The 14,392-nt window shown below is 42.1% G+C and overlaps 4 protein-coding genes across 4 annotated transcripts; 1 reads left to right on the top strand and 3 right to left on the bottom strand.

The window, feature by feature from the left end:
• Positions 1-291: 291 nt before the first annotated feature.
• On the bottom strand, positions 292-4,462 carry BCR41DRAFT_346195 (hypothetical protein). Its single transcript, XM_022022837.1, has 11 exons — positions 4,191-4,462; positions 4,035-4,054; positions 3,663-3,701; positions 3,401-3,506; positions 3,139-3,272; positions 2,696-3,053; positions 2,518-2,598; positions 1,843-2,369; positions 1,473-1,725; positions 534-1,364; positions 292-419 (listed from the first exon to the last, which is right to left on the bottom strand). The coding sequence occupies exons 1-11, from the start codon at positions 4,211-4,213 to the stop codon at positions 320-322; spliced, it is 2,472 nt and encodes an 823-aa protein (XP_021885599.1). The 5' UTR covers positions 4,214-4,462; the 3' UTR covers positions 292-319.
• A 534-nt stretch (positions 4,463-4,996) lies between these two features.
• Positions 4,997-6,734, top strand: BCR41DRAFT_331616 (hypothetical protein). Its single transcript, XM_022021805.1, has 4 exons — positions 4,997-5,318; positions 5,417-5,770; positions 5,884-6,150; positions 6,252-6,734. Exons 1-4 carry the CDS (start codon positions 5,036-5,038, stop codon positions 6,671-6,673), a joined length of 1,326 nt encoding a protein of 441 aa, XP_021885598.1. The 5' UTR covers positions 4,997-5,035; the 3' UTR covers positions 6,674-6,734.
• A 208-nt stretch (positions 6,735-6,942) lies between these two features.
• BCR41DRAFT_392352 (hypothetical protein) lies at positions 6,943-7,466 on the bottom strand (the record flags this gene model as incomplete). The annotated part of the gene is made up of 2 exons (XM_022028446.1): positions 6,943-7,212; positions 7,296-7,466. The coding sequence occupies 2 exons, from the start codon at positions 7,464-7,466 to the stop codon at positions 6,943-6,945; spliced, it is 441 nt and encodes a 146-aa protein (XP_021885597.1).
• A 257-nt stretch (positions 7,467-7,723) lies between these two features.
• Positions 7,724-10,258, bottom strand: BCR41DRAFT_392351 (hypothetical protein; the record flags this gene model as incomplete). Its single annotated transcript, XM_022028445.1, has 7 exons — positions 7,724-7,849; positions 7,944-8,117; positions 8,324-8,775; positions 8,852-9,138; positions 9,243-9,666; positions 9,774-9,926; positions 10,141-10,258. The coding sequence occupies 7 exons, from the start codon at positions 10,256-10,258 to the stop codon at positions 7,724-7,726; spliced, it is 1,734 nt and encodes a 577-aa protein (XP_021885596.1).
• Positions 10,259-14,392: the final 4,134 nt, after the last annotated feature.

Raw genomic sequence — 14,392 nt, 5'->3', positions numbered from 1 at the left:
GCCCTCCTATGGCTTCTCCGAGAGACACGAAGTCTTGAAAATGTTTCACTTGTCGTTTCCCCAGAAATTGTCACGTGTGGGAACAATCCCATACTACATGCATGTACCCAAAGTTCACAATTATAATGGCAGTAAATTTTATTAAATATTTGAGGAAAAGAGAGAGTATCGAGAAGAATGAATGGGAAAGAGTAAGGATGCAAGAGAAGTCCATGCTCTCAAGCGGAGAGTTCATCAAGTCAAACAGGCCTTTTCTTTTTTTTTTTTTTTTTTTTTTTTTTCATTTTCATTTTTCACTTTGCCTTTTTAATTGTTCCTATTATTCCTGTCCAAAGCCAACAGTCTCTTCTACGGCCAATGTTAACTTATTGACAAGAACATCATACGACTTGTATGGAGGGAGGTCAATACGGTTGAAGCTGAAAAGAGAACAGAGAGAGAAAAGAGGAAATAATCATAGAAAAAGTCAGTCCCAGTATAAAAAACAAAAACTAATGACAATCAGCCATGATAATATAGAGACAATAACATACCAGGTATGCGACTTCGGTAACTGTCCAATTTCTCCTGCTTTCTCAATTGTGAAGCGCCTGGGACCATCAGATCCCTGAAGGTCCTTGAAGCCGTTAACAGGAATACGGGATGTACCTGTCGTGAATTGCAAGAGACGAGCCTTCTTCTCCGAATCCCAGGAACGGACACACTTCCAGAACCACTGCACTACTTCATCCTGCTCTGTATAACCTCGATAGTCTGTATGCTTCTTCCAGTCATCACAGTCAATCTCAGAGATACCACCCATCAAAAGCTCAAGCTCACGCTCATCAAATACAGTGACAAGTTCCTGTGGAATCAATTGATGGAATCCTTCTGCAAACGCCTTGAACTGCTCTTCAACACGACGAGTGATTCTCCATTCAGTCATCAGATCAACGTACTCCCTCTTGTTTTCCTCTGTCACTACAATGTCTTGTCCATTCTCCTTCAACTCTATTGTCACAATTTCTCCGAAGCGCTCATCATTAGTTGTGAAAGTCGTGTCCAGGGTCTCTGCCCCACTAGGGTCGTCCAATAGCCAGTTCAAGTTACGGTATACATCCGCATCTACTGACTCTAAATCCGCAAGCGTGACCTTCTTCTTGAGAATCATCTTATAAAACGATACAATAAAGAATGCATCCAAGAGGCGACGATGGAAGATGGCAAGTCCTACAACACGACCGATAAACTTGAAATAATTCAAGTGTTCAGAGTTGATACTTGAATGCGGGTTGATCTGAAGGGTATAATTATCGTGCGCAGAATATTCGAAAAGACAGTAAAAGGGGTTGAACATTTCGTGGGACAACAAGAAGAAAAATTCTCTGTTGATACGGAATAAAAACAAATGAACAAGGTAAGAGATTAAAATTTCAATCATGTTATACCACATACTGATTGAGGATGGTATTTCAAAGCTGATGACACCTTACCTGGATAGACCGCCATAATCCAAACCATCTTCGCCTTCAAACTTGATCATCAATCTCTTTTTAAGATCTGTCGGTGACTGACGCATAATTTCATGGTAAGAATCCTCAAAGATGTGTGAACGGCGAACCTTGATATGGCACTGGCCAGGGACAGGGCGGAGTGCAGGTTGTGATCTAAAATAGATCAGTTTGCGACGGAAATCGCGCTTATACTGGGGTACACTTTGGTCCAGACTACTTGGAAGACGTGGGTCTATTGTAGGAAGAATGAAAAATATGTTAAGAGATTTCCCTAATTAACCAATACAGCGTTTGGGCTATATTCTATACGGAGTACTATAAGAATTTTGAAAGTAACATCAAATATTACCATCCCACGTTGTCGTTTTAGTGTTATGGTCCACAAAGTAAACACGAGCCGTGTTAGTTAAGCGCATCTCCCATCCTGAGGGTAAGGGACCGAGCTGAGAGACAGGTTGTTGGTGAACTGCGACTTGAGTAGTCGAACTTCGGGGATCATTCATCCGAACATATTGCTGGCGGCGGGGGTCAACCCATGTGGTCGATCGTGTATTGTGGTCCACGTAATAAGGTCGACCTTCGGGTGTCAAACGCTGCTCCCATCCTGCAGGCAAAGGTCCAGATCCAGCAGTAGTTGAATTCAAACTAATAGGAGCCAGTCCTGCTGCATTTGAAGATGAGGTTGATGTTGAAGGATTGGCAATAGTCTGCGAAGGGGAGTTTGTCTCGGCAAGATTAGTTGTGGAGTTGCCCGTTGGCAATGGAGAGTTGCCACCTGAACGCTCACCAGGGAGTCCACGGTTATTGTGTTGTCTCCGTTCCATTTCCGTCTGACTTGTGAGTTCCTGGTTCCTCTCTGGTGTAGTTGCTGTCAAGCTACGATATATTCAAGGGTAAAAGGACGTTTCTAGATGTAAGTGACTAGTTTAAGAGTAAAAGAATAGATATACTTGCCCATATAATGTCATACTCTATAACTGGGGACTTTTTTCTTTTTCTTTTTTTTTTTTTTTTTGAGTTTTACCTTGGTCTTGTCCATGTGGTGGTACGAGTGTTATGGTCTACATAGTACGTACGACCCAACTGATCAATGCGTCGCTCCCAGCTACAAAGTAATACAAATGACAATAATCGGGGTCAATAACACTGAAGAGAGAGAAGGGAAGGGAAAGTTTGAGATGAAAATGGTCTAGAATGCCTACTTTGGTGGTAAAGGTCCATGTTGATCCTCGTACGCTGACAATTGCCGCCCTCCATTGGTTGCACTATTTGCAGCAGCGGTAATAGAAGCAGATGCTCCAGCCACGTGTCCGTTCGTACCCAAGGAACTGGAGGATGCAGGCTGAGCACTATTGCGCTGATTGGAGGAGGAGGCTGCACTGGATGACATACCCGAGATAACAGACGACGATCGATTATGCGAAATAGCCGTCGATGGCGTTTGGAGACGACCATTTGCAACAGCTTGACCGCTAGTGTTGGATGAGATATTGATAATGAGCTTCCCCTGGACTACCACATCGTTGGATCCAGATTTCTTTAGTTCCGTAGTCAACATTTCTAATATAAACCATATGGCGAATGTTAATATGATCTGAAAAAATAACGGAATTTACTTTAAAAAAGAAAAAAGAAAAAAAAATACCATCGCCTCCAATGTTCACGTCGAAAACATCCCCCATTTGAATGTTGACTGTTCCCAAGAAACCCTGGTCCTTTTTTTTGAACTTTTTTTGGTCAAAAATCTGGACCGCGAGCACACTCTTATTTGTGACCATCCTATTGTGGATAAAGAGAAATAAAAAAAAGAGACGTTAGTTCACTATTCAACTCATACTCCGTTCATTAATATAGGATTCACTTTTAATTGAGTGGCTGTCCTTGATAATATAGTCAGGCTAACTTACACTTCAAAGCTTTCATTCCAGTATGGATTAAGTGTCTTCTTCATCACGGTAGTTGTGTGAGTCTGATCCCCATCCACAGTGACTACAGCGAAGGGATCAGGAAGACCTAGATATATTATTTTCCAAATACATGGCAAGTAAAGACGCGAGGTTATTATATCTTGGAAGCACAATAGCATAATAGCATAATAGCATAATAAATAGAACATTATACAAACAGTTCTATCAAGAATAAGATTTTCTACTGTCATTCCAAACTTACGAAATACATCTCGCTTGTAAAGACCATCCGCCGCAATGACTATGGTTTAATATTTTAAGGTTGATATGAGAGGCGGGTTGCAGGTGTCCAGCAAAAATAAAAAATAAAAAAATAAAGATATTAATTATTTTCAGTCAGAGTGAATGTTGCATTCCATCTACTGATCCTTTTTTCTTTTTTCTTTTGGAGTCAGGTTCAAAGTTGTAGTGTCGAGATATGGAAGTAGAGGATGGTTGTCTAACCAAGGTTAAGGGTATTAAATAGAAATGGGCTGTAGGACGAGTTGCAATATAACAAGTGACGATATAAATGAATATTTGTGTGCCTGTGTGCCTGTGTCGTTGTTTGTCTGTGATATGTCTTGTTCATTACCAGTCAAGCGGATGGGTCGCCTGTGTCGGTGGGATATTAAATTTTAGAAAGGAGAAAGAAAGTGACATCAGTTTGGGTTAGGCGACTTGTTTCCATCCAAGGAATAGAATGAATAGAATGACCTCCTCAGGTTAACCATGTCTCCAGTAAACTGACCTGGTCAGGCTATTAGAGGCCATGATGCCTGTTTAATAGAGAGAGGGAATTAAAATGCGGGTGAGATTGTAACTGGCACAGAGATGTGATGACGAGGGAAGTAAACCAAGAAGGGAGCCTATAAAGATGAACACGGACACGGGATGCCGCTTTTTCTGTGGCAAAAGGGAAAGGAAAGAGGGAAGAGAAGGAATTGAGAAGAGGACAAACGATGGGTGGCGGAGATGAATGGTAAGAAGAAAAAAAAATACTGAGGGTGTGTGAGAAATGACTTGGAGAAGAGTGAGTGCTCAACCACTCCACAGACGATTTTGCAGGACCAATGGTAATATTTCTATTTTATTCAGTAATGGATGGGCACAAAATACAATCGCTACACATGCACTGTGCACTGTCCACTGTACACATGCAACAGACATTTTGAATGTCTGTCAACTGTCTTGTTCTGGAATAAAGAGCAGCTGTGTGTGAGTAAATGTGTCTGTCCACTGATTTAGTTATCATCTATTCGAATGGGTGGTACAGCCAGCACAAACAGTCGAATGCATGGCATACAATCGTGTGCACTTTACATGTTCACTCCCCAACAAAGCCTTGTATTTCAACCATGTCATTCTCCTGGACAATCAATTAATCGATCGGACATGGTTGGGTTCTATGAGATGATGGCTCTACCAAATTAAAGTAGTCGAACTTTATATAATGCCCATAAATAAAAGATTCTTCAAATTGATGGGAATGCATGTGACCATTAATTTTCTTGATAAAAAAAGTAACGAGGCAAACTGATCTGCAATCTTGAACACAAAAAAAAAAGACTCACCACCCATTCTATACTGACCAGAATGCATCTCACCAACACTGCCGATACAACCGTACATGCACACCAACATACACAGACACAGCCTGAAGTAGGAGTGAAATCATCAAAGGGGACTAAACCTCTCAGGAATCCTTGCAATCTCTGTCAGTCTGTCCGAGCTATCCTCAAACGACCAAAGACAGGTCAGCAACTCTGCAAAGAATGTTTCTACCATGTTTTCGAGACAGAAATCCATAATACCATTGTCGACAACAAACTCTTCAAAAAAGGTGACAGAGTAGCTATCGGTGCAAGTGGTGGCAAAGGTAATAACTCATGCCTATTTTTATTTAGAAAATTTTTTTGCTTGCTACAAATTAAAAAGGCAAAAAAAATACTCATTTCATTATCTCACATACGATAGACTCCACGGTCCTGGCATATGTCATGAAGCTTTTGAATGATCGATACAACTATGGCTTGGATCTAGTACTACTATCAATAGACGAAGGAATTACTGGATACAGAGACGATTCACTGGAAACTGTCAAAAGGAATAGAGACCAGTATCAGATCCCCCTTTTGATAATCAGCTATAAAGATCTCTATGGATGGAGCATGGATGATATTGTCAAAGAGATTGGGCGTAAGAACAACTGCACATTCTGCGGAGTATTCCGTCGTCAAGCATTGGATCGCGGCGCCATTATGCTCAACGTGGACCATATCGTCACTGGCCACAATGCAGACGATATTGCCGAGACTGTCTTGATGAACAGTAAGTGCACTATGGTCTCGGCCTCTATATATATATATATATATATACTTTCCATATGAGACTTTCAGAGATTAACCGTAGATGCATCAATTATATTCAATTTTACCCGTTAGTTCTTCGAGGTGATCTGCCGCGTCTCCAACGGTGCACATCTATCATTACTAATGACACATCTGATGATGCTTCTGGCATTGAAACTTCTAAAATCCTACGCTCAAAGCCATTCAAATACACATATGAAAAGGAGATTGTCATGTATGCCTACTTTAAAAAACTGGATTATTTCTCAACAGAGTGCATTTACTCACCCAATGCCTATCGTGGCTATGCCCGTGTGTTTTTGAAGGAATTGGAGGCCATCCGTCGTACTGCTATCGTTGGTAAGCGTCGTTTTTTTTTTATTATTATTATTTCCAATTTTATTATTTTTTCCGAGATTCTAACAAGCTTTTTATTATTATTACTATTATTCTGCACTTAGACATTATCCATTCAGGCGAAGCGCTTTCAGCTTCGGTACAGGCTAATGAATCAACAAAGCTGCCGACTATGACAAATTGTACACGGTGTGGATATATTTCTTCCAATGAACTTTGTAAAGCATGTCTTCTCCTTGAAGGTCTGAACAAAGGGTTGCCACAGCTCGGTATTGGACATACAACGAAGATCCGAAGAATTCATGAAGCTGCTGCTAATGTGGCTGAGGGGTTATCATTATCATCGACCTCATTATTGTCACCAACAACAGCATTATCAGGAAATGGAGCTGAATCTGCTACTGTTGTCACCGCTGTAGCTTCATCATCAACATCATCAACGTTAGAGGAAAGAGGCAAGACTGTAACCCATATCAAGGATCTCGCTAGACTTGAAACCATGCCTTCTCTACAAACTACATCATGAAACATCTTGCTGATATAGAAAGTAAAAATAGCAGAGGAAATCAATAAAATTTGTTTCTTATTAGAAAGATGCAGTGTTATAACTACAAATTATCCCTAATCGAACAGCACTATTAAAACGAAGACCAATCAGTTCTATCTGTTGATCTGTAAGGTTTTTAAAGTTAGTCCAGGAATTCAGAGGCAAAAGATTAGGTAGAAGGATACAGAGACGGAAATATGCAGAACTTACAAATTCTTTGTGGGTTGTCGGCACCCAAATGCTTGTGTCTAGCGTCGTGCGCGCTTTGCAGCCGGAGCAGGCGACTCTTCCGGGGGTTTGTACTTTGCAGGGCTCTCTTGCCTCTCAATTTGAGCAAGACCGATTCTTGCGATGTTTTCCGCTCCTACTGCGTCACGGCTGAAGAATACCTCACATGCACGGCAATATTTAGAGCGAGGGTACAGCGCTTCCAAAAAGCTATCACAGAGGGATCGGGGACAGCGGGCATTGGTGTTAAATTCGTGCACCCCTACAGCGAAGTGTCCTCGTGCTTTGACCTAAGCGTTTCAAATGACAGTCGTTTATCAGCAAGGGTTCTATGGCTTTCCAGATTTTCTTATTTTTTTAAAAAAAGTCATACCTGTGTGACAAGGTGTCTCTTTATAGGGTACCATCTGGACTCGTAGAACTCTTGAAGCACATCCAACTTCTTTGATTCTGTCTGTGTCTGGGACTCCTCGCTCATCCTTTGGAAGCACCCATTGTACGTATCCCTTCCAAATACAGGGATGGCGCTCGCAACCTCAATCATTCCTTTTTCACACCTCTTTTGTTCAGTAGGTGATTGAAGCGGAGGACGGGAAGGTACAAGAACCTGCTTCTCACCTTTACCGTTTGCCGCAAATTAGAGTTGTGGGGGTCCAGCGAGGAAAACGTAAGGGCATTAACAATACCAGGATCGCATCCGACGATAGTTGTGGTGCTTGCGGATGGGCATCGCCCTGGTTCGTTGAATGTGAGCTCAACGTTTTCAAGCAGTTTGGAGCTCCTCCTCCAGTTTATGTTTACTTAGCCTTCATCTGTCAGGCCTTCAGCAGCTGCCTTTGAACACGTCGTGTCAAGGAATCCTTGGGAAAGCCCCAATTCCTGACTGGGGTCTTCTTCATCTACGTCAGACTGCCGCTGTCTCTTCGTCTGGGTTGTGTCATAGGCAAGTAGATTCAGAACAAGACCGTTAGTAGAAATCGCTCCTTTGAGTTATTTCTTTGTCTTGTGACTGTAGAGATACTTTGTCTCGATATCCATCACCTCCAATGTCACAAAAGAGAGCCTGTATCAAAAACCCTTTTGTTCCCTGTACACATTCAAACATTGCAGTCTTGGAAGGATTGTTGAGAGGCAGAATACGCTCCAGCAGCTGCTTGGTATCTTCGTTCGCCCAGAGGATGCCAACTAGGGCGTGCTCAGACAGATACACATATTTGAGTGACCAGGGAGACGTAGGGAAGCCTAAGCATTTTCCACTTCTTTGTTCTCCCGCAAAAAAAACTCAATATCGCCCATGTCTTCGTTAGTTTTCTCGACATCGAAATTAGAAAAAAAGAAGAGTCTGAATAGAGAGCATTTGATTGCAGAATATGCATGAAAATACCCTACACAAGGTTATACCATTGCGTTCCTGTAGTGCTGCCTTAATGATGGCTGTACTTGGCCCATTAGTAGCTCTGTCGCTCTTGGAAACGAGGTCTTTTTGGGATCAAAGCCTTGTACGTCCCCCAATGTGATGTCTATTTCCTTTATTGGAGAAAGTTCAGTGGTGGCCTTGAAATGTTCATAAGCGAGGAGATAGTGGGGCGTTTCTACGGCCCTTCCTTGTTTTTTTGCCCTCGCGTAAGCTGAATTGGGGCCACCTTGATCACTTAAAAGAAGGGTGGCGGGACGGAAGGAATAGTCAGTGCTATCCAAGACCTCGTCCAGTGCCTTTTTCCTCGACCTTGCTGCCCCTGGTAGCCGCATGATCCTCTCAATGTCCAAGGCAATCGCCCAGTATGCATAGCGGCGTAGTCGGTTGAGGATAACAACTGCCCCTCGGATCTGGCTTGCAATATTATCCCTTTCTTCTGCGTCCAGTCTGCCTTTCCTTGCCCATGGAAGCCTTGAGGGACTCAGTTGTTAAGGCCTTGATAAGGTGCTTACTACTGTAGCTGTAATCAACCTTCGTAGCATCCTTCAAGTTCCTAATTGGTTCACCTTCTTTTTTAACCCTGTGGGGCTTCTTGCCTTTGTGCTTCCGCTTTTGTTTTTTCTGTTGCTTCTTTTTTGTCTTTTTCCGACGCGGTGGATGCTTAAGGCCCGGCCTATCGTGCTGACGGCAGTTACTGATATCAACTGTGCGCCCATTCAATATGCTCGCCTTGTCAGAAAAGATGGGCCGGAACTGGTTTCTATGTGACCCTTCCGCTATATAGAATGATGGTGCGTCTCTACACTATCCAAGAAAGGGACTAACGATTAGTATAGGGGACGTCTGGTTTCAAGGCCAAAACTATAGCTTGAGCTTTCTTACGTTCTGCGGCGCTGCGTTCACCTTTGCTGAGCCATTCTATGGCGAAGACCCCTTCCATTGAGTAGACGCTGCTTGAAGTTATCGAACTCATTGTTCGATGGTAACGCTTGGGCCGACGTTTGATAGCCGGAAGTAAAAACGCGGAGAGCTACTCTGAAATGGCCTTCTTCAGAGGCTGCGTTCCTTCCCAACATCTTACTAGCTTCCCTAAGATAATCTTGAAGCATTTTATTGTAGCTCTTGTTCCACGCAACCTTTCGAACTAATCGAAGATTATTAATCGAGCCCAACGTCTCGGGGTTCCTTGAGTAATCATTGCCCGCGATGGCACAGAATAACACCAGATGTTCGTGTGATGGTAGGTTTAGTGCTTGAATAACGCTGTTCACGCCGTAAACCTCAAACTTTCGTCTACGGTGTGGAAGAGGTCGCACTAGGATGCAGACTCGTTCGTATGCAAAAAAAATCAAAGTCTTGGGACATCACCGTCCTATCATTCTCCTCATTATGGCACCCTATGCATGGGTTCGCTTCATATGCACACAGACAGACATCGAAGACAGAGGCAAGGCCTGTTGCCAGCTGATTCTTGTCCTGGACGCTCAGGGTGTGGACTTCTCGAAGGCCCTTCTGGATGCGCCTCATGACTTGAGGACGAGTTCAAACTTCGGTCCGAGAGTTTCTCTCGAAGGTGTTCATATCGTTCTCCAAAGCGTCCATATTTTTTTATCTTATGGCTTGTCGTTCTGTTCTTGCTTTTTCTTTCTCAGTACAAGGTCACCAATCAATGTGATAGTCAGATTTTCTGTTTTGAAAAGACCCTTTATCTCGAGAGCCAGGGACCTTCCTACATCAATGGCGGATTTGTTTTTCATCTTTGTATGGACGACTCTACGGTGGATGTCGTAATAGAACATACCGAGGAGATCTACATGAACAGAATGGTCAGGATTTGCCGCCAAGAAAGTGCCCACGTCAGTTTCCGAAGGTAAAACCCTACGATCCGCAACCAGTTTGAAGAAGGACCTCAGTCCCATGGTCGATATCTAAGCGAAAGAGAAAGAAAAAAGGGGAAAATGGTGGTGATGAAAAGAAATGAAAAAGAATAAAAAGAGCGACAAAGGTATAAATGGATGAGTTTTTTATGGTTTAAAGATCCAAAGTGAATAGATAAAGAATAAAACGTTCAGGCAGAGAAGATTGGTGAAAAGATACAGGAACAAGTGGCAGTGGTAAAAGGGATGAGACTTTGGAGTGAACGAGCGGGAGAGGAGGAAGACAATGATCTCTTTTTATATCCTAAATTGATGATGAATATTAACATTATCTCATATAGTTTTGGTATCGATCCTTTGCTTCACAGGCCACATCAATCTTTATTCAGTTCCTTTTGTTTGGATTGGGGTTTTGTCCAAGTCAATAGTAGAGATCGACAAATAAATACAAGCTCTCATATGAACGGCAGATTGGAAACGATAGCATTGAGATACCAAAGTGAGCATTTCCGTATAAAGCATACAGTGTTGATGTCGATCCTTTGCTATACAATTTTTTTTCAGTTTCTTTTTGCATTGGCCCTTGCTTTGTGAGGAATTTAATGAATAAAAAAAATTTTATAATTTTGAACAGGGGTAGTAAATACGTTGACAGATTTGACTCGGTGTGTATGAACTAGTTTTGAAACAGGTGATTACATCCTTGTCAAAGGTAACAACAAAAGAAAAAAAATCTTTTTTTTCTTCTTTCTTCTTTTTTATCAGAGAATGGGTTCAGATGTCGCTCTTTGCTCCAACAGCTCCAGTACTTTTGCGTTAAAGCAGAGATAATCGTTGGCTCTCAGGTTCCGGCATCAATGGCGGAGATAGGAGTGATGTAGTTGCATGCGCTTATTGCTTGGAGTAAAAGCTATCTAACTACCCTCTCTCACTGGATGGTGCCTTGTTAATGGTGATATTGTACAGCGTCTTGTGGATGAAGGGAGAGCAGAAGCGAGAGTGGTGGTTTTTGGCGGTCGTTTGGTGTGTATGTATGTGTGAATTTGATAGTTGATACCAATCGCCAAAATATATGCATATAGAATTACAGATATCAACAAGATATACGAAATTACAATAATAGAAGCGAGATTATACCGACGCGTTTGAGTTTCTTTCCTAGGGATTGTTATGATTGTGGAGTGGCCGCCAAAATAAAGTTTAAATATTTCTTCTAGAGGCTCCATTGGAAAACGCTTGTATTTTGGAATTGCCTAGAAAACAAAAAAAAAAAAAAAAACGCCGCGATGCAAAATGTGTTTCTACATGTATAGGAACCAAAGAGACGCCTCAGCTGTTTATTCAATAGCCTGGTGCATGTTCGTACACACAACTGAGAGTGATTGATGAACAAAAAAGGAAACAAGATTTGCAAAAAAAAACCCCCTCGTGATGCAAGAAGGTATGTGCAGACAACAAAGAAGCACAGCAACTGTTTGCTCATATACATTTTTTTCCACCGTTGATGTGCTTGTATGTCTTTTAAGCTTTCTGTCTGGCTGTTTAACACAAAGAACTCCCAGAAAAAAAAATACCTCCCATGGTTGGTGCCTAGGTCTGGAAACAATAATAATGCACATGCCGTGCATGGAAGATAGAGCCTTGACCATCGTTATGCGGACTCACCAAAATCAACTTGTGATCACAGCTGCTACCCATGCTCTGTTGCCAAGGACTTAAAAAGGGATACAAACTTTTTATTTCTTGCTCTCATAATCGCTCACATCCTCTCGCCGTAAATGTTCATTACATCTGAATCACACAGGCATTTCACCATTCACTCCAACATAGATATATGTATCACCTTGGATATGATACGTTGGTGTGGTTCCCTCTAGTTTCAACAGACCCAAACTCTATTAGCAGTGTTTACCAACCCAGGTATATCAAGGGAACGCAAGAAGACGAGGGAGCAAATGATGTGACAAATCAAGTCTCGCAGTTGTACAGGAAAAGATCAAGTTAGTCAAGCTCCATGGTGCGGTAGGATGAATCAACTCAGATTGCCCTCCTTTCAAGTCAATACTACGGCGGCGAATATTATCACTGCTATATTATACCAATCAATAAATAAACGATACAATGGGCCCTCAAGCGGATGCTAGGGTCATACGAAAGTCTTCATGAGTTTTTTTATTTGCACAAATAAAGAAGCCTGGATAGCTCCATGACAGTTTAGTTTTCGGTCATTTATTTCGACGTCGAAATAAAATTCCGAGGCAATGCCCATGGATTGCTGGATTTCAAGCCCATTTGTAATGGGAAATTTGTCCTTCTTACGGACGAAGGGATAAAGTGTTCTACAAACAACTGATGATATGCACTATCTTTTGAGCTTACTTTCCGTATCGTATTACTGATTAAACAAAGGCATAATCTAGGCCTCTGAAGCCGACGACGACTGGTTTGAGACCATAATGTTATTTTTTTTATTTTTTTATTTTTTGATAACGAGAACCCACAAAGTCATGTAGGATTTATTTAGACGTTAGCTCTATTGAGGCCATGGTGTTTAGCCATTTCTTTAAAATCCACAACAGCAAAAAACAATATCATAGGGTCATGTAATCTGCATTAAAAGAAGATGTCATGCATGCATATGGTTTTTTTTAAACAATTTGTCTCTAAATGAACAGTACTATAAAACTGAAAAATTATCTAGTTCAGAATGAATATACTTGATGACCCGTCCTCCGGAGAGGGTCGCTTTACAGTCACCATAAGTCTAGCCATGTTTCCTTGGAAAGCCCTTATCCAGGATATCATGCATATATAGATTTTTTTTATTCTAGATGCCTCTGACATTTTTAGCCACTAAGGGTCTTTCTCCATCGCGCATTTCTGAGCAGGGACAACATCGTGTGTGTGTGAACTATAAAACTAGCGTAGATGGTGAGGATCAATGTCTGCTTCGTCTAGCGTTCGGCCGTTCTTTCAGGGTCGTTCCGTGCGGCATTCCGAGAGGGTCATCACCTCTAGACCATGGAGCAGGCCCTATCGCTCGACTTCCTCGAGATATTGCCTCAATTTTAGTGTAGTGAACTTGCTCCCCGCCAGGAATTCAATCAATAGCCTTCAGTTGTTAATCTGGAAGCTTTACGGCTAAGCCAAGGACTCGTTTTTTTTTTTTTTTTTTTTTTTCGTGTTAACAAGAACCCACAGAGGTGAGGAATTTTATTTCATAATCTCGCTCTAAAGTAATGATATCGCCCTCAACTATGAAACAAGCGAAACTCTCAAAGTTCGCACGGTATGGCTGTGAAGAGCCAATTCGTATCCATGTTTTTCTCTGCCAAGTACACCGTGATCGGTACTCGAAGTCCATCCTTCCGATGTGGCCTGTTGCGCCCGTGAAAAGCCGCGGAGGCTGGCGTGCCGACTCTAGCTAAGGACGACTTTTAATTTTTTTCTATTCGATCAAATCCACTGGCATGTGGACCCAAATCTTGCGGGATTGGTCTGAAATTTCTACTTTGGACTCCTTCAAACTTTGTGATCATCGCTGTCCTAGTCAAGTGGATAGATGGGGATGTGCTGCCAGATGTACCGCTGGTTCGGCCGGGGGGTGGAATATATAGCTAAGACGTGTGGCCAGCCAGGCGACTTAGGGTAGTGCACCCACGATCTTAGCCTTAGCGGAGAACACTAGGCTGTCTCGGAGAGAAAGTGTAAAAACTCAAGCAAATCCCTGACCTGGCACATGTTTGCTTCACTTTATGTGCCTTAACCAGGACTCAAACCCGGCCCTTGGCCTAGACAGGGGGTGCCCTGAGGAGTATACTACTCAGCCATTAGGCGGCTAAGCCAAGAGCTCGTCCGTCTTGATTTTTTTTTTTTTTTAAATTCGTCCACTCGTCTTGCATTTATGGAAGCACTTATATAAGTGCTATTATGGATAAAGGTGTTGTATTTAAGGTAATCAAACATAAATAACTGAAAAAATCACTGTCTTAAGAACCGGGGGGTTATACTGAGATGCCCTTAAAAACCGCAACGAGACGCAAATACATAGAACACACTGAAGTGTTGTACCAAGATAAAGGTCTTTATTAGTTTATGATACATATAATACTATACAAGTAACTAGTGCTGAGATCAATGAGGTTGCATACCTGAAGTGTTGTACCAAGATAAAGG

This window comes from Lobosporangium transversale (assembly GCF_002105155.1).
Source record: "Lobosporangium transversale strain NRRL 3116 chromosome Unknown BCR41scaffold_3, whole genome shotgun sequence".
Classification (NCBI taxonomy): domain Eukaryota; kingdom Fungi; phylum Mortierellomycota; class Mortierellomycetes; order Mortierellales; family Mortierellaceae; genus Lobosporangium; species Lobosporangium transversale.
Note: the sequence above shows the minus strand (reverse complement) of the source record. Positions and strands in the feature narration are given on the sequence as shown.